The sequence below is a fragment of the Epinephelus fuscoguttatus genome, linkage group LG11 (assembly GCF_011397635.1).
Source record: "Epinephelus fuscoguttatus linkage group LG11, E.fuscoguttatus.final_Chr_v1".
In the NCBI taxonomy this organism is placed as follows: domain Eukaryota; kingdom Metazoa; phylum Chordata; class Actinopteri; order Perciformes; family Serranidae; genus Epinephelus; species Epinephelus fuscoguttatus.
The window spans coordinates 19,724,539-19,744,083 of NC_064762.1; the positions used below are offsets into that span (position 1 = coordinate 19,724,539).

The window sequence follows — 19,545 nt, forward strand, 5'->3', positions numbered from 1 at the left end:
TATTATGGATATCTAAAATGTAATTACAGATAGGAGTGTGGTTCGATTAAATGTCAAAAGGACTTGCCATAGTATGTCATCATAAAGTCAATCATAATATGGTAATAATAATACATGTTGCAATATAAAACTGACAGAAGCCATTACGGTACATAACATGTTCTTTTACTTTTTTATTTCTGATAATCAATTTAGGTAAGATCTTAATAAAAGACTTCTATGGGATTGCCTCTTTTATTTAAGTACAAGCATATCATTTTTTTCAACCGCAGACAAAATGTTTCTATACATTACAAGTAAGATTTAAGTCTGTATTTTTAAGGCCAGACTTTTATTTTGAAACCAAAACTTTATTTTGAAGGCACCTCACTTTACAACCGGAAGAGGCTTTATTCACATCCTCCAAATATTTTCCCTCAAACGGCTAGCTGCACCGCAAGGGGAATTAAGTAGCAATAAATATCGTTTTTTCGCAGCTTCGCATTCCCAGTAGATAGACAGGGTCTGCAGTCACCACAAACATGGTAAGAGCTTTTAGTTTGACGGTTCAAGCGGAAAGACACGGTGTGTTTGCTGTATTAGCTCCTGTTAATCCGTCGTAGCTAAGCTAACAAGCTAAGAGGCTAACGTGTACAGTACGTTGTCAAAGGTGTATTTTGACCTACTTATCTGTTGCTACTGTGTCCTAGTTGTAATTTTTAGTCAGCTCTTCTTCGTTTGTTATCGTAAATATTATTAAAGTAATTTATACGGGACGTTTTTTTGAAGATTAGCTTTTATGCTAGCGTTACAGTTAGTGAGCTGTTGCTAAATAACCATCTGTTTGAACGCCTCAGGGAGAAGGTAACGCTACTCGTAATGCTTTCTGTATCAGGGCAAAACATGAAACTGTGCATCAGTAATTCAGGGGGTGTGGTGTAAAATAACGAGCTGGCATTGTTGTTTGTATTTAACAATATTAATCATCTTTACAGTCGCACACAATTTTGCTTGTCCAGCCGACCAAGAGACCTGAAGGCCGCACATATGCTGACTATGAGTCAGTGAATGAATGTATGGAAGGTGAGTCTGCAGCTGTTTCTTAATAATTTTGACTAATAAATCACATTTTGTCTTTAGTTTTGGTGTATTGAGTGTAGTCAAAACCTTTATTCTGTTATTAGCATTAGTACATTTTTATTTTACCTATATCCTTCAATGAAGCCACTGAAATAACTGAATTTGGCTTTAAGCATAGTGATGGCTCCCAGTTATTGTTTGGAGGGTAGGCTCATTTAATATCTTTAGCATAAAACATTATTTAAGACTATTTACAGGTTACAATCTGCCTGAGGCGTATATAAAAATAATCAGCTCATTTGTTCTTAGATTTATTTTATGTGTATGTGTGGTGAATGTACAGTAGACTTTTTATTAATCCTTTGATATTCCTTTCTTGCTCCCCTTTTAGTGAAGTGTTATTTATTTTACAGTCTTTGCAGTGAATGCTCATACATTGTTGTGAATGCTGTGATATAGTCTAAATTAATGGTTCCCAACTAGTCCAGCCACGGGGTCCAGATTTCTCCTGTGTCAATAGTTTAAGCTCCATACAGTTTAACACGTTCAGCATCATACTTGCATTTGGCCATGTCGTTGAGCTAGTTTGCTGTCTCTGTTAAGTAGCTGTCCGTTATTCACTCACTCTCTAGTAGGAAACGGCATCTCAAAATAAAAACTCTATGCTGGAAATTCATCGTACGTCAAATTAAAGGGTTTTTTTTACAGCCTTGACATGTATGTGAGTCACTTGCGATCCATTCAGAATGGACCCGTGACCCATTTTTAGACAGTGACCCACCAGTTGGGAACCACTGGTCTAAATTAAGTTTGTCATCTGTGCAATTTAGCTGTTTTCTTTTCGTGCACACTTTTAGAAATGTTTTTGCTTTTACTCATGTCCCGTGCCTCTCTTCCAGGTGTATGCAAAATGTATGAAGAGCATCTTAAGAGGATGAATCCAAACAGCCCCTCTATCACGTATGACATAAGTCAGTTGTTTGACTTTATTGACGACTTGGCAGATCTGAGCTGTCTTGTGTAAGTATGAGTCGGCTGGTAAATACCTGTCGATTTGAATCATGTGATCGCCCTTGCATTGAATGTGTTGATTGCTTCCAGTAATAGTATCATTTACATTTTTATACAGGTACAGAGCTGACACTCAAACATACCAACCATACAACAAAGACTGGATCAAGGAGAAGATATATGTCCTGCTGCGGCGTCAGGCTCAGCAAGCATCAAAGTAAAGGCACCAGTGAGGAGTTGTCCCGCTACACACATTTTGAAGGAATTTATGCTGCACTACATTTCCACAGTGTCTTGAAGATCTGTGTACGAGGACAACAATGTCAGTTTGGCGAGGAAAGGGTTTACATACTATAGTGTACATGGGGAAAGGAGGGGGTTTGAAAACTGGAGAAAATCAGATGTTTGGGGATTTATATAGAAATGGGGTTCATGCTCGGCAGCATACCTGTGTTTGTAATTTGTTACATTAAGATCAGAGTCACGCTACAAGGACTAACTTACTGATGGGGAGGGATCTGGAGGAATGCTGCACGGGTTTGACTTTTTTTTTTTTTGGGACGGGGGGTCAAATTTTTAGTTGTGTGCTCTCGGTTTCCCTAAACGTTACATGACATTTTTTATATACCTCCACTGCAGTTGGATTTGAACGTGCTGTGGATGTTTGAATGCAGGTGCTTTATTTTTGAATGAGATAAATGTCTGCAGTCTAACCCATCATTTTTCATCGATTATTGTTATTGTTGTTACTATATCCTATCGTGATGTGAAATGCTCTTTTTTGTAATTATTTTGTTTTACATAGAATCTGATTTCAGCTACCCCCGTTTCTGTTTTCTGTGATTTAAACAAAATAAACAGTTGTTTTCTGACTGGTCTCCACTCTTGAATATACAAGTGTCGTGAGGACTAGATTTTCCTGTTTATTCAGTCTCAGTATTGAAACTGCTGGTTTACAAGGATCTACATTTGGATCCATGTATTTGTCAAACGGTTATTCTACCAGTTAAATATGGTGTAGAGTGGCTTGATGGTAAATGAAATGAAAGGTAAATGGCAGAATGATGTTGGATGTTGCTGGAGCCCATTTGTGCTGATGACCATCAGAAATTGAGTTTCTGTGCATGTTACTGTCTCTTTAAATGTGGCGGGCTGCCCTGTTGTTGCTGTGCTGGAAACCCCGTACTGACTCTGAAGGGACCCAAGATGGCTGAATACTCACGGGGGGACAGTTAGCAATTATCTGAGCAAGACGTCGGGAATGAATGGCAAATAGCACTATAATGTAAAGCGTAACCTTGGAGTGACTACACGACTGCAGTTTGTTGGTTTGCATAATTTTTGGGATGCATGAATACCAGTAAGGAGAGAGTGGTCTCTCCGCGGCCCCGAGCCAGAACATGGCGGAACACTTGGGGAAGAAATAGCAGCTAACGCTAGCTAGCTGTCGTATTATTGAGATACAATTGGAAACATTGGTCCGGGGTAAACACGGTGTCTGCGGTCCGCACGTTTGAAATAATGTTATCGACTCACAGCTCTGGTCATTTCTCTTCAACGACTTTAACATTGAATATGTGGAGCGTAGGCAGTTAGCGTACTAGCTAGCGAGTTAACTCGTTAGGTTTTCTAGCTAACGCAACTGGCTAACGTTGCCCGCAAACGTACAAACTGTACTAATAAGCAGGCAGATTGTTTTGAGGGGCAGAGATCGTAACATTGATGCTTATTCTGAATACTCCTTTCTCAGTTGTATGCTGGGGCTTCCCAATGTATTGTCAGCCCTTGTTTTGTCGATTAACACGTTAGCTAAAGTCATTGCCCTCCACACTGTAAATTGTTAGCTTGCTACAATGGTCTGTAAGCTGATTTTGTGTGGCGCTTTGCCTACAACACTGGCGAGATAAGTTTTGAGGCAGCTTGTTAAAAAACTCAGATATTGTAGTTGTAACTGCATAATCGATAAGGGGAATCTTCCTGGGTACTCGTCCAGGTGTTCCGCTTTTAAGCTCCTTCAAAGACGTGTTAGCCTGGTTGACCCCTGACACTAGATAAGTTAGTGCTGCATTGTAGAAGTGATCAGGTGGAGAATAAAAGTGAATTGAAGTTGTGGCGTTACTAGGTGAAGTCCTGTAAAAGCCAAGAAGGTCCGGAAGGGGGAACTGGTTACAACTACCTGCCAGGATGACGGACACTCGTCGACGAGTCAAAGTCTATACCCTCAATGAGGACAGACAGTGGGATGACCGTGGGACCGGACACGTCTCCTCAGGCTATGTGGACCGTTTGAAAGGCACGTCTCTACTGGTGCGGGCAGAGAGTGATGGTGAGTAACCAGCTATGGCAGGAGGAATGACATATACCAACTTAGAGATGACTTGCAGTGTATTGTAGGTGCTCAAGTATTACTATATGTAAACAATACCTCACACACACTTATTTTAACCAGCTGTAACCATGCATGTAACCATTGCTTGTGTGTAGCATGACAGTCATTTTAAAAACACTTATGGACCTCGTTTCCTGACAGGTTCCCTACTGTTGGAGTCCAAAATCAACCCAAACACAGCCTACCAGAAACAACAGGTCAGTACATAGCATGGTGCACTACACTCTTGAATATGTATTTTTTTTAATTTCTCTGTGCTGATTGTAAGTTGGCTTTGTTTTTCTTTTGGAAAGGACACATTGATAGTATGGTCCGAGGCTGAAAATTATGATCTGGCACTCAGCTTCCAGGAGAAGGCTGGCTGTGATGAAATCTGGGAGAAAATATGCCAGGTAGCTGCACTTTTCTGTGTGTGGGTGTGTGTTTGTCTGCTCCATCTGTGTATGCGTTTGATGTTGAGTGTGTTTGGGTGTTCCTGGCTATAGTTTCTGTAGCTAGTCACATCCTACATCAATCATATGTTTGTGTCATTGTTTAGGTGCAGGGAAAAGACCCGTCTGTGGACATTACCCAGGATGTGGTGGACGAGTCCGAGGAGGAACGCTTTGACGACATGTCGTCGCCAGGTCTGGAGTTACCGCCATGTGAACTGAACCGCTTGGAAGACCTGGCTGAGCTGGTGGCCTCCTCACTCCCGTCTCCTCTGCGGCGTGAGAAACTGGCACTGGCTGTGGAGAATGAGGGCTACATTCGCAAACTCCTGGAACTCTTCCGTGTGTGTGAGGATTTGGAGAACAGAGAGGGACTGCACCACCTGTATGAAATAATTAAAGGCATCTTCCTGCTCAATCGTACTGCACTCTTTGAGGTTATGTTCTCCGAGGAGTGCATAATGGACGTCATTGGTTGTTTGGAGTTTGATCCAGCACTCCCACAGCCACGGCGGCATCGGGAGTTTCTAACAAAGACAGCCCGCTTTAAGGAAGTGATCCCCATCTCTGATCCTGAACTGCGTCAGAAAATACACCAGACGTATCGGGTGCAGTATATTCAGGACATGGTGCTGCCCACGCCCTCTGTTTTTGAGGAAAACATGCTGTCCACCCTGCACTCCTTCATCTTCTTCAACAAGGTGGAGATTGTGGGCATGCTTCAGGTGAGAAAGGCAGACATGTATTTAAAGGTCTGCTGGCGAAAGGTATTCTTTATTGTTTTCAAAAGACGTGTGTACACCACCTTTTCACTTTAAAAATGTTTTCTCTTTGCAGAAGCAAAAGATAAAAATATATATGTTGTACAAGGTTTAGAAATACAGTCCTGCCATAACATCAAAAGGCACACATAAGAGAATACTTTTAAAAATAGTGTTTATGCAGTGAGGACTGGAAATTACAGTAATTGTAGGATAGTACAAAGGTTTTATTTTTGGCTGATTGTGCTTTACCCAGTCTGAGTTTGTCTGCTAGTCTTTTATGGTCATGTGACCTTTGTTTTTGTACTCTGTCAACTCAGCAGTGTTTATGTATGGCTGTCTCCATAGAGATGGGGAAGTGTTGTGTAAATCAGTTATGCTGCGCTAGAGGAAAACTGAAACTGGCCCGCTGTTGACTGTGGTACACTGTGATATGTGGAGTTCTGGAGTCAAACACTACTGATATGAGCCTTTCCTTCCTCGCTTACCCTGAGACAGTTTTTACATATGAACAGTGTTTTATTTATCTAAACAAGCACTTTATATACTGGATTGCAGATTTAATTAAACAGAACCGAGCTGTTGGTTTAAACAATCTTATGTCAATCTTATGTGCATAACCCTTCAGGAGAATCCACCAAAATTTTATGTGTTAGTTTTTGAAGACATTTTTGCATGCCATAGATTTTTTAGTGCAATCTGCAATTGTTATATTTAGAATAAAATTGTGCTGACAGAGGAATAAAAACATTGTCATATGATAACTTCAAAATCAGTCACTGGTAAATACGATGGTTGTCATGTTTGTTTCCTGGTTATTTGTATCTGACTCACACCATTGCAAACTAACAGCAACTTTGCTATGATAGATAAAGTGGAGTGCACAATCGGCCCTGGATAATCTGGGTCAAGTGTGATTTTTCCATATCCTTACTTGTTCACCCTCTCTTTGATACTCACGCCCTTTCATCTCCCCTTCTTCTTAACGTCAGGACGATGAGAAGTTCCTGACAGACCTCTTTGCACAGCTAACAGACGAGGCCACAGACGATGACAAAAGACACGAACTGGTATGCCAGACCTTTTCTCATAGATTATTTATCAAATATTGCCCTCATTTTTCTCCTTGTCCTTTGTTTCATTGAGCCCTTCTTTGTTTCTTCTTTATAGGTGAACTTCCTAAAAGAATTCTGTGCATTCTCACAAACGTTACAACCTCAAAACAGAGACGCCTTCTTCAAGACATTGTCAAACATGGGCATTCTACCTGCACTAGAGGTCATACTGGTGAGTGCAGCAACCTCAGCGTAAATCAGAATCAAGTCCATAGGGCAAGTTTACACAGTTTTATAGCTTCAGATTATTCAGTATAGCCCTAAATTAAAAGTTGAATGAAGTGACTTCCCACTAGCAGAAAAATATGAAGCAAAACACAGGGTTCCCACGGTCATGGAATTACTAAAAAATCATTGGAAGTTTTGGGAAAGTCATGAAATTTAGTTGTGTGTAATAAAATTGTTGCAGTCTGTGGATCCCCCTCCACATAATGTATCATAAAGGCAATTTATTGTCTGAAGCTGTTAACAAACATCACACAAACGTGCGTCTGTGTGATGTTTGTTAACAGTCACGTATGTTTCTTCATTTTCACCCTGTGTTCCGTCTCTCCCTTCATGTATGCTAACTAGTTGAAATTCTGTTTGAATAGAGTTTGAATCTGATGTTTGAAAAACTCTGGGCAAATAGGGCAAGAAAAAACTATTATGGGTCCTTTAAAAGTCATGGCGAAGTTTAAAAATTTTTTTTCTTGAACAAGCAAATTAAATTGTAGTGCAATTAAACAAACCAAATATTAGTTTTGTCTGAACCTTGAGGCTTGCCAGACATTGAATACACATAGTACAGCACACATACACTTGCTGCAGGTTGTCATCTTATTATTTAGTCCCGAAGATGAAAGCGTAGAAAGGAGCATCTACTGGTTTTGAATTTTATCAAAGCTGAATCCCCCCCTCCAAGTCGTCTTGGATGTTTACTGAATTGGTGCATTTAATAATATGTGGTTGTATTATCTGTCCAGAGAGTACTATCTGAAGTCGGCTCTTACACAATAAATGACAATAAATGTGCGCATGCAGTTTGGCAATAAAAGTATGGCGGAGTGCAATAGCTTGTCAAGCTATGCAAGGGACTTTGACAAATGATGAACAACTTCCAGAAGTCAGATGAAACCAAATGTGAAACCAAGCATAATACAAGTCACTAGATGCATACGGCTACTTTATCTGTGTTCATGTACAGAACATTAAATAGACCGAGAGTTTTGTGTCTTGAAATCAGAAATCCTCCCCAGCAAAAGACATGACACAAGATCATTATGTATGAGGCTTGGATTATAGTTAAACCAGGAATCTACGTCCTAACACAGCCTTGTAACATTACCTACATTATTGGTTTGCAAACTGGCATAGTTCAGAGCTTGATGATATAATTATGTAACCAATAATTCTGCTTCTGTTTTACTGTAAGGTGAGAATTTTTGATCGTGTCCTCCGTCCAGTGGTAGTCAACTTGTTTTATAACTTGCAGCCGTAGACGCCGGTGTTTTGATCTAATGTGTCTCTCTGTTAACTGGTGACTTTCAGCCAAATGCATCTGTGGTCGCTTGTTGTAACTTGCGCAAATGGTTGGCGTAGATAAGAAACACAGATGTGTATTTATTTAGAATTATTTAAGGTAAAATTGAAGGTTTTTACAAGGACAGCTACATGTTCTGTTCATGTTTTCAACAGCTGCCAGTGCTATGAGCAGCAATAATGCATTTGACTGAGTCGCCAGTTAATTTGATCACTCGTTAAACACCACACACTGTTGCTCTGAAATGGTTGTGATCAAGTATATCTGTATAACGTGAGTCTGCTGTTCGAATACTGATTCTGAGAGTCGAACATGCAACAAGCAAAGACTTTGATACTCAAAACAGTTTTAATTTAATGTTTAAAGCTTGCTAATGTGCCTGGATGGCTGCTGCAAAATGCTGTGTACGTTGCCAATATGCACGCACATATTTTTGATGACTTCGGCTGTAAAAGTGTCTATAAATAGACTGTGGTGTGTGTAGTGGTAGCGTGTGTGGCGATAGGGAGTTCACATCCTCAAAGAAGGGAATGCTCATGTATTTTTTTTAATTAATTCAAGGGTGATTTACTAATTAGTACGGCGATCAGGTCATGGATCAGTAGAGATCTCTCTGATTTGTCATGTGGACAGTTTGTGTCACCTGGTGAACACACAGAGGGCTGACTTGATTTACAGCTGATTCAGTTTTGACTCAAAGAACTGAGTTTAGGACCTCTCAAAACACAAACCAACGATTTATCAGAACACCCAAACACTGCAAGTTCCTCGCAACTGTTATGGTTAGCGTGTTTACTCAGAAACTGGCCCTCACACCTCCTTTTCTGTCATGTTCAAGTGAACAGTTTTTGTTTTCACATTTCCAGTCACCAGATTTTTTTTGTTGATGGTTGGAGCAGTAACTTTACCAACACACCAGTGACTGCAGAAAACTGAGAAAGAATAATGGATCTGTTACAAGAGGACAGACTTTGTTCTTAGACAGAATGAACTAGCAGGTTTTTCTGCTCCTAGCCAGCCGCTGAGCATGCAGTCCGTTATGGTCTTGTTTTTGTACCTTCCAGTGTGAACCACTGTCTGTTTTTATTCGGTTTTGTGAAGAATTTAACCTTGGAATGCACAACACTAGCACTTGGGAGGAAAAAATGTCTGAACAATTAAAGTAGATTAAAGCATCAAGCAGTAGGCCGATCACAAACACATGCTCATATGTAGAGGAACATGTGTTACATGTGACACATGATTGTCCTTATGTCACATGTAGCATATGTACTCTCTGACACATACAGACATCTGTGAGAGTGATCGTCGCGTCCTCCGTTCCGTCTGTCAGCACACACACCTTTATGAGTAAACCAGGAAGAAAGGAAAACTAGTCAGTGTAGGTGAATTTAAATGCAGTTGGGGTCCATTTGTTTTCATGTTGTATTTAAGCTGTATTTGAGTTTATTGATCCTTAAGAGGAAATTGTTATTCCACTGACAAATCTAATTTATGCCCATCAAACAGGGAATGGATGATGTTCAGGTGCGTGGGGCAGCCACAGATATCTTCTCTTATCTGGTGGAGTACAACCCCTCCATGGTACGAGAGTTCGTCATGCAGGAGTCTCAGCAGAATGATGATGTAAGTATATGAGCAAAGTCAATCAGAAATATCACAGAACAATACTCTTCATTTCACTACTCGGGAAGGTATAAACAAGTATTGTGTTCCTAATGATTATCCATTGGCCTCCCAGGACATCCTCCTGATCAACCTGATCATAGAACACATGATCTGTGATACAGACCCAGAGCTAGGTGGAGCGGTGCAGCTGATGGGCCTGCTACGGACTCTGGTGGACCCTGAGAACATGCTGGCTACTGCAAATGTGAGTTTGTGTGCTACTCCTAAACATGACAGTTTGTACTGACAAAAACTTGATACGTAGATCAAGCTTGTTGAGTGGTACTTTTGAATGTTGTTGTTGATGTTGTTGTTGTGAGGAGTAGAGGCATTGCTTGCTCAAATCAGTTAAGTCAAACTGAATCAAAGAAAAACACCTTCATGGTCCTTCAGTTTCCTTATAAAAGATGCAAGAGTAACAATACAGACTGAGTTCACCACTCTTTGGCCACCTTTATGCTCATTACTACTCCCTTTATTTATGAAAACAGATACATCCATTACAGACGTGACCGTTGCTGCCCACATACCTCCATATGTCCTTATGGTGGCATAGATAAAGCCAAAAGTGGCGTCAGAGGTTTCTGACAACAACAAACATGCAACAGTGGAGGACGTCGTGATTTTAAAGGAGGCAGCATTATAGAAGGCGGTGGACTGTGTGGCCATTAAATGCATCGCAACACATGGATGGAGACCTCTTTTCACCATGACTGTGGTCTTAGTAAAAAGAGGTAGATCGAGTTGTCCACTAATCGGAAGATTGGCAGTCCAATTCTCAGCTCCTACAGTCCGCATGTTGACGTATCCTCGGGCAAGATATTGAACCCCAAATTGCTCCCAATGGCTGTTCAATCAGTGTATGAGTGGTGAGTGTGTGTGAATGGATACTGAGTAGCAGGTGGCACCGTGTATGGAAGCCTCGGCCACCAATGTGTGACTGTGCATGTGTGTGAATGGGTGAATGTGACATGTAGTGTTAAAGTGCAGTCCATTTACCATTCACTATGATTCTGTTTCAGTCTGTCCTGCCATTTTTTTGTCTACGTCGTGTCCTACAGTCATATCTCCCTTGAAATATGCTACACTGCCCCCATGATTGCCGGTGGTATTACTCTGTTTTATCCATATCCATAAGCTTACAGAAAACCTGTAGACTATGAACAGAAGGCTCCGTCCGTGTCCGTATATGTGTCTTATATTGAGCATTAAAGAGCCATTAGGCAGCACTGCAATGTTGAGGTTATTTTAAGGGAGCAAAGAGAGGAGGTGTTCTTAATATGGAAGTACCTCATTCATTTCTGTACATGCAAAACCCAAAAACGTGATCCATATGTGGATATAAGCTGTTAGAGCAGAGCACAGATACAATAGTTATAGCAGAAAAAATGAAATGTCTGTACTGGATAGCTGGATTTTCCTCCTAGTGTTACTGAGAAGTTACTCTCCAGTCACTGAAAAAGTTGGTGGCAGGTGGGGCCAGAGCTTACTGTTGTTTTAAAGGGTAGCACATTGTAAAACATGTCATCGTAGTATATCAAAGTTGTGTTACTCAGTACAAAAAAAATATACTCTGTGTTTTTTCCCCTTCCAGAAAACAGAGAAGACAGAGTTCCTGAGCTTCTTCTACAAGCACTGTATGCACGTCCTCTCAGCTCCACTACTGGCCAACACCACAGAGGAAAAACCTAGCAAAGGTATTGCACACCTGCGAGTGTGTGTGTACATGTGTGTTGGTTTTGAAAATAAAACTGTGAGATCAATGCCATGAGTATTTTATGTCACTTACCACCTTACTACTTCTACCTAGATGATTTCCAAACATCCCAGTTGCTGGCCTTGATCCTGGAGCTGCTGACATTCTGCGTTGAGCACCACACCTATCACATAAAGAACTACATCATCAACAAGGACATTCTCAGGAGGGTACTGGTGCTCACTGCCTCTCAGCACGCCTTCCTGGCACTATGTGAGTGGCATATAATCACTTAAATTCCTAGCGCCTGCCAACTCTTGACGCTTTGCAACATGAAACTTAAGCCAAGTTTGAATATGAATTATTTTTTGAGCACAGAATTCATGTTTATCTGTCTGTGCCCAGGTGCCCTACGCTTCATGCGGAGGATCATCGGTCTGAAGGATGAATTCTACAATCGCTACATCATGAGAAACTTTCTCTTCGAGCCTGTCATCAAGGCCTTCCTCAACAACGGCTCACGCTACAATCTCATGAACTCAGCCATCATTGAGATGTTCGAGTATGTCCGTGTGGTGAGTATTTATTTTGATATTCATCTGATCATGTTTACATTGCTTAGAAATTATGAGTTGATCTGAAAGGTTTCACTTTCTGGATCAAATTTGAAGTGAAAACTTGCACATACAACATTTCATCAGTTCAATTTTAACTCGTTTGGTGTGTTCTCTCCTCTCTTTTTCTCTCTCCGGTCATTTTCTTCACACTTCTCCTCTGCTCTGCCTCTGTCCCAAACCCTCAACTACTCATCCCACCTTTCCAAACTCTTTCCCTCATTGTCCCCTACTACTCTTTCTGTACTTTCCTCTTTCTCTCTCCTCCCATTGCCCCTAGGAGGACGTGAAGTCTCTCACAGCTCATATAGTAGAAAACTACTGGAAAGCTCTGGAGGATGTCGACTACGTTCAGACGTTCAAGGGCCTGAAGCTGCGGTATGAGCAGCAACGAGAGAGGCAAGACAACCCCAAACTGGATAGGTGAGAAAAGCAAGACTGCATTACTACTGCTACTACAACTATTAAATGAGTGATGCAATCCTTTGCCTGTGAGTGTGTCTCACACTAAATCAAGAGAACAATGTCAGTGTGACATTACAGTCAGATAACTCGCACTGATAAGCTGTTAAAATAAGCAATATATTGTTTGTTGTGTGCATTATGTGCTTTTTGGAGTCAGGTGTTTTCTGCCAGTGCCTTTTTCTTTAAAATAGTTTTTTATCTCCTGTTTGTGCTTTGTGTTGTGACTTGCTGAGATTGCACAATGTACCACTTACTTATCTCTGACTCTGACTAAAGGACAGACAGTCAAATCAGAAAGTGAAACTGCGCAGAGCACGTCATTTATTTTGCTGCAACTTAAACTCAGCATACTTTACTGTGATTTCCTGTGATTTTTTTTTTGTGTGTGTTGTTAATTAACTACTGCACACTGCAGTCACTCAGGAGTAGTTCATGCTTATTGTGTCGCCCTTTGTCATACCAGAGCAAGAGTTTTAACCCTTCATATGCTTGTGGTTTACAGTTGAAACACAAACTGCCGCACTATATCAAACCTCTGTTTAGTCACGTCATGTAAGACAACAGTGAGAGCAGACTGAATGAATGGTTTGTCCATACGTGTGTGTAGATAACATGTACTCTTCGAAGCATCTCCTCCTTTAAACTGTGTAATAACAGTAGTTCCCAACTGATCCAGCCACGGGGTCTAGATTTCTCCATAGCCATTAGATCAAGGTCCACATTCAGTGTCAAACTTGTGGTCAGCCATGTCGTCAAGCTAGTTTGCTGTCTCTGTCAAGTAGCTGTCAGTTAGTCACTCACTCTACAGCAGGAAACGGCACCTTAAAATGAAAGCACTGTGCCAGATAATTGTTCATAAAAATTGCTAAATGTAGAGCTAACAGATGGCCCCAGTGGTCATATTTGCTTCCTGAGACTTGCTAACAGAATTAATTGGACATTACCAAATGAAGCAGTATGAGTTAAGAGTTGTCACCCCCATTAAGAGCAGAATGCTCTTTCGGGGGAAAGCTAGTTGAAGAAACACAGACGTTATGAAAGTATGTATATTTTAGTTTTTGACGACTAAGCGGTGCATAATCCCCTCCAGCATGCGTTCCATCCTGAGGAACCACCGCTTCCGTCGTGACGCACGCACGCTGGAGGATGAAGAGGAGATGTGGTTCAACACAGATGAGGATGACCTCGAGGATGGCAAGGCCGTGGTTTCTCCCTCTGATAAGATGAAGAGTGAGGAAGACCTCATGGAACCAATAAGCAAGTTCATGGAGAGAAAGAAATGTAAGTACGGAAACACAGGGTTTTCCACACTTTTGGGTGGAAGTGTGCAGTTTGGAAGAAATGATATGCACTTTTATGATGTTATATATGGGTGAAGTAGGGTTGCAACGATTTAAGGTTTATGATAACCATCTCAAAATATCATGGTTTCAGGGATCACAATATTGCAGAATTATTATTACTACCAGTCAGAATGAAACTTAAAGGAATTAAATTTAAATTTTATTACTATAATTGAAACTTCGCACCATTTTTTTTTAAAGGAAGTATGTGTAAAAGTCTCCCCTTTCAAAATGACTCAATGTGAGATTCTTCACTCAGTTGCTTTTTTTTGCAATTCGATGGAGGGTTGTGGCCGTATATTCTGCATGGAGCCTCTAGAGAACGACTGAGGAGGAGTTGCTATCGGGAAAACCCTTGTACTTTTGCATTCCCTGGTGAGGGAAACCAAACAAAGTAATGAGGATGTGAATAAAGCCAAAGTTATATAAAATCAAACTGGGTACATTTCACAGGCAAAAAAGCAGATTTGTAACCATAACAACGTCATTAAATTGCGTCAATGTGCCAGGTTGCTGGCAGATTTTGTTGAAATCTGCAATTAGTCTAAATGCCATTTTGTTAGATTAACTTTGTACATTTTATATACCAGATACTTTGTGAAACATCACAGTTTTAGCGCTGTGTTTTATGCATTCATGATAAATCCTCAGTGCATATTGTCATTACATTTTGCTGATCAGTAAATCTACCTGCCCTGTTTACCTACATAAGTCCAGGCACTTAAAGTTGTTAGTCTGCATTTTAGAGATTCATTACGGAAAACTGTAGCTGCTGTTGTTTAACATACAGGTTGGGTCTGTTCAAAATAGTGATTAGTAGAACAGTCACTTTTTGGGTGAAACCCACAGTATATTTCTATAATAAGGGAAATGTTTCTTTGTTAAAGCATGTTGTGGTTATAGAAGATAAAATTTGTTCACCTATATAATGGTATGAACACTGAAATTGGGGGAGAATGACCATTTCTTATCCACCTCTCCTTAGTGAAAGACACAGAAGACAAAGAAGTCCTGGGGAAGTCGAGCCTATCAGGCAGGCAGAACCCCAGCTTCAAGCTCTCCTTCTCCGGCTCCACTAAGACCAGCCTGTCCAGCCCTCCTTCATCTGCCTCATTGAACCCAGGTTCTCCAGGATCGCCAGGTTCTCCGGGCTCAGGGGCACGGAGTTCACCCTCCACCACAACTGTAACCACAAAGGTACCTGTCAGCATGCTAATGATTAAGATGTGGGACAAAGTTTAAGAACAAAGCTGAAAATGATTTTGCACTATGTCTATTCTGCATCAAACTAAAAGTAAAAAAGAATTTGTTGAAAATTGAGCTTTAACTATGAATCTTCACACTTAGACTGTCAGTTTTCACACAACTCCCACCATCCTTGTTGTGGATTACAAAGAATGGTCATCGCCACCAGCATGCAGTTGGACTGTACAGATTTTGTACTTGTTAGCTTTATTTAGACAGGAGGGAGTGGAGGGAGGGAGACTAAGAACAGCACATGAACAAATCCATGTGATTTACAAGTCAAGTTTTAAAAAGTGTTTAACAAAGTTTACATTACCATACAAAAAGAGGAAAGGAAACAACACTAACAAGTCTGGAGATGAGACAAAATCCCTTGATACAATTTGGGACAGTTTGTTGAGTTTGGTGTTTTGGATGTTGAAATTTTTCCCAGAATTGATAGATTGAAAAGGCACGAAAGAACACTGTTTATTATAGTTACCCATCTCCTAAATTTGCAGGTAGTAGAGACGAAATTGGTGACCCATTTATGTGTTTTATGTGCTGCCTGCTGATAGTGACAGTTAGCTGGTGACTTTCAGCCGAATGTGTCCATGGTTGCTTTTAGTAACTTTGAAATATGGTGAGTGTAGATCAGTGTTTCTCAAATGGGGATGTGGGTACCCCTCTAAGTACTTTTGAGTACAGCAGGGGGTACCTAAGATTTTCTTTTTATGTTCATTTAAAAAACTTCAGTCACACGTAATCCTTAAAATAATTATACTGTAATAAGTTCAATAAAAAATTGTACATCTATGCTAATAAACCACATTGAAGTCCAAGCCCTTTTTTCTCACAAAATTGTGTTTTCTATAAAGACACAGTTCAATGCAGCTACACTGTCGGCTTAGTGTTATTGCACGATGTCAAAGAATTGGTTTGCCATGAATTTTGTGATGGATTCTAAACATTTGAAATGTAACATTTGCATGTTTTTTTGTTTGTTAAAGTGTATTTTTCAGTAAATCACACACTGATAAAGGCATTTTTTCCTACCAGAAGTGGTTTGTGCCGGTCAGAGGGCACATGGCTGAAAAAATATCTCAAATGAGTACATTACTGAAAAGAGTTTGAGAACTACTGATGTAGACAACAACGGATGAAAATTGATTAAAGCAAAAGAAAATTATGAGGACACCTAAACGTCCTGTTTGTGTTTTCAACAGCAACTGTCACAACCACAACGCGTTTAGCTGAGAGTCACTGGTTAAACCAAAACACCAGACACTATTGTGCGTGTTCTTCTTTGTGATGCAAACCAAAAATGTTTACTTTGTGGTCACTAGGTTGCCCAAGTTACAGTGACTTATGTTATGTTTCACACTAACACCACAATTAGTTGAGATAGTTTATTCAATGGAGCCACCGCAGCCCCTAGAACTACGCAGTTTTTCTTTTCCTTTTTTTCCCCTGAAGTTGTAGTTTGTTACCACTGTTGGAGCAACTGAGAACTGCACAAGTTCTTCCTGAACTCCTTCACATTGTTGTGAAATGTAATGTCACAGAAAGCTGAAAGAGTAACATTGGACACTTCAGGGCAGCTTGCATTTAAACACGTTTAGACTAGGGTGATGGTATCACAGTAATGATGACTTGTTTACTTGCAGTGCATCCCCAGATTTGTCTATAGCCTAGCAAGCCCAAAACAAGGTTTACCAGGTGGCCTGTAGTAGAGGAGTGCTTTGGGATTGCATTCCCGCAGGACCCAATAAAAATCTTGTTGGAGTGAGCTATTTTAACTGTGCTGCGGGTGGGAGTGGGCTGTCAAAAAAATAAACTGCAGGTCCCAGAATTGTTTAAATACAAAGGAAATTGGGAACACTACTCCTGATCATTGCCTCAAAAATCTTGTAATGCGCCTTCTCTGTACGCCTGCATGACAGTATGCTGCATGTGTGTTGTCACAACCTAGCTTCTGATGTCATAGGCCCTGCCGTAGCCTACTCCGTTGCTATTGTTGTGGCTGTAAAACAGTGTAGAAATTGAGATGGGCTGCAATAAATGTATAATCTGTACATATGTACGTGACCCCCACTGGGTAGGAGCAGGATTAATAAAACTGTCAGTAAGTCTCATTCATTGGTCAGGATTTTTAATGTGTGTCTCCTGTCTTCTTCAGGGAGGTTTAGTGGGACTGGTGGACTATCCCGACGATGACGAGGAGGAAGAGGAGGAAGAGGAGGAGGATGGGGAGAGTAAAGAGGACCCTCTACCACCTTCGAAGAAGTCCAAACTGAGCTCCTAAAGAAGCTTCACTGTCTCAGCGTGTGCTCTGCTCGGACAGTTTCAGCGCATAGACTCAACACAGGAATGATCAAACTTGTAAACAAATTGAATGAATGAGCGCCACCCCTCGCTGTCAGCGGGTGGTCCAACGAGGAGCAGACTGTGAACGGATACGAAGCCTCCTCAGACTAGCCCACTTCATACAAGTGCCAATCAGGAAACCAGGAGTGAAGACCCGTCTGAAACGTGGAACAGACGCGTGAATGCTGGGGGAGAAAAGATCACACTGAGTAGATGGTCAGCAGACAGTAGGAGACAGTTTGGTTATTTAGCAACTGGAGGAAAAGACCACATACAAACACACATGTACACACAGACTGAAATCCCAGAGAGCTCGCAGGCTCGGACCATAACCCACTGCCCCCCGCCCCCACCCACTCAGGGAAGGACATCACAGTGGCCCAAACGGGTCGGCCAATTCAGACCCAGAACCACCACTCGCACCCCCACCCCCCCTCCTCAGAATTCTCCTTCCTCCTTGTTTCTTTCTACTTATTTTTCTCCTCTGCTCTTTCTCCCTCTCTTTGTCTGTTGCTTTTCGTCCCTTCTTTTTTTTTTTTTTTTAAGTTAGTAAATAGGACCAGACGGGAGGCAGCATGTGGCAAAGAGCTGTCCTTGTTGTCGTTTGATGATGTCATCAGTGTCGTCGTTCCTCAGCGGACGTTTCTTTCTCTGAAGAGAAAAAAAAGCCAGCAGTTTCTTCATGATTTTCTTTTTGTTCTCTATTTGTCTCTCAATCTTTCTCCTGTTTTTTGTAAATGACAACAAAAAAGACCTGCCTTTAAATGTTCAGGACGTTTTCAGTCACACTTGAACAGGTTTTTTAAAGACCTCAGTAGGTGAGATAGTTTTACCCTTTTTGCCCTTTGAAACTGCAGATTTTTTGGAGAATTTGTAATCCCGTCTTGATTAAAGATTGAGTGGAATTCTAGATGTGATGAATTTTGTCATATCTTTTCTTTTTTTTTTCCTTTTACATGAGTGTACACTTAGTTGTTCAGAATATTTGGGACCATTAAAATGATCTTTGCTGTAAGATGTCCTATCACCCTTTGTCCTTATAACTCAAGTGTTTGCTTGCTGCATTGTGCTGTTATTGATCAGTCTGGGTCTCCTGGGCACCGCAAGAGCTTGACTTTACACTTGTAGCACAGACAGTGACGTTGAGTTCCACAGACTGTATTGAACAAACATTTATATGCAACACTTTTGTTTTTGCTCCCATTCTTCACCGGTTTAAGTTAAAGGTCTCTGACTTTTTTATGCACACAGTAGATATACGTCTCTTAAATTTTGGTCACAGATTTGTTCAAATCGTGTGTTAGTATGCACTTCTCCTTTTCTAAGGTAATCCATCAAGTTGCTGATTAAACTGTCATTCCTCCACAGGTGTGCCTTGGGATGGTCACAAAGGTCACTCTAAAATGTGCAGTTTGATCACACAACACAATCCCACAGATATATATATATATATATATATATATATGTAAGGGTCGAACCATTACCCTGGAACTTGATGTTCATTTCACTACCATAAGCCCTCTCCAATGTCGTTACATGAATTTGGCAGTACATCCAACCAGCCTCACAACTGCGGACCACACGTAACCACACCAGCTCAGGACCGCCACATCCAGATCGTCTGACACCCAAGATCTTCTGCACCGTCTAAAGAGTAGTTAATCTGCATGCTCATTGTCCTCACTGGTGATTTGACCAGACAGCAGCTTGTCATCGTAACCGACTTGTGCGGTTGAGAGGCTGCTTGGATGTACTGCCAAATTCACAATTCACAGGCAACAGCTCTGGTGCACATACCTGCAGTAAGCATGCCAACTTTGGGACATCTGTGGCATTGTGTTGTGTGGTCATACTATACATTTTTAGAGTGACCTTTAATG

At 41.0% G+C, this 19,545-nt stretch overlaps 2 protein-coding genes across 3 annotated transcripts; both read left to right on the top strand.

Moving 5' to 3' along the window:
• The first annotated feature begins 385 nt into the window (after positions 1-385).
• erh (ERH mRNA splicing and mitosis factor) lies at positions 386-2,942 on the top strand. Its single transcript, XM_049589502.1, has 4 exons — positions 386-524; positions 975-1,062; positions 1,959-2,079; positions 2,189-2,942. Exons 1-4 carry the CDS (start codon positions 522-524, stop codon positions 2,289-2,291), a joined length of 315 nt encoding a protein of 104 aa, XP_049445459.1. The 5' UTR covers positions 386-521; the 3' UTR covers positions 2,292-2,942.
• Positions 2,943-3,235: 293 nt separating this feature from the next.
• Positions 3,236-18,582, top strand: smek1 (SMEK homolog 1, suppressor of mek1 (Dictyostelium)). 2 transcript variants are annotated; one of them, XM_049589503.1, is made up of 15 exons: positions 3,236-4,396; positions 4,601-4,656; positions 4,753-4,851; positions 4,998-5,615; positions 6,644-6,721; positions 6,822-6,938; positions 9,798-9,914; positions 10,030-10,161; positions 11,551-11,653; positions 11,767-11,925; positions 12,058-12,227; positions 12,547-12,689; positions 13,822-14,012; positions 15,060-15,271; positions 17,478-18,582. In XM_049589503.1, exons 1-15 carry the CDS (start codon positions 4,255-4,257, stop codon positions 17,601-17,603), a joined length of 2,463 nt encoding a protein of 820 aa, XP_049445460.1. In that variant the 5' UTR covers positions 3,236-4,254; the 3' UTR covers positions 17,604-18,582. The 2 variants fall into 2 exon arrangements, with proteins under 2 accessions (XP_049445460.1, XP_049445463.1); XM_049589506.1 differs by having other exon boundaries at positions 3,237-4,396; positions 12,550-12,689.
• The last annotated feature ends 963 nt before the right edge of the window (positions 18,583-19,545 follow it).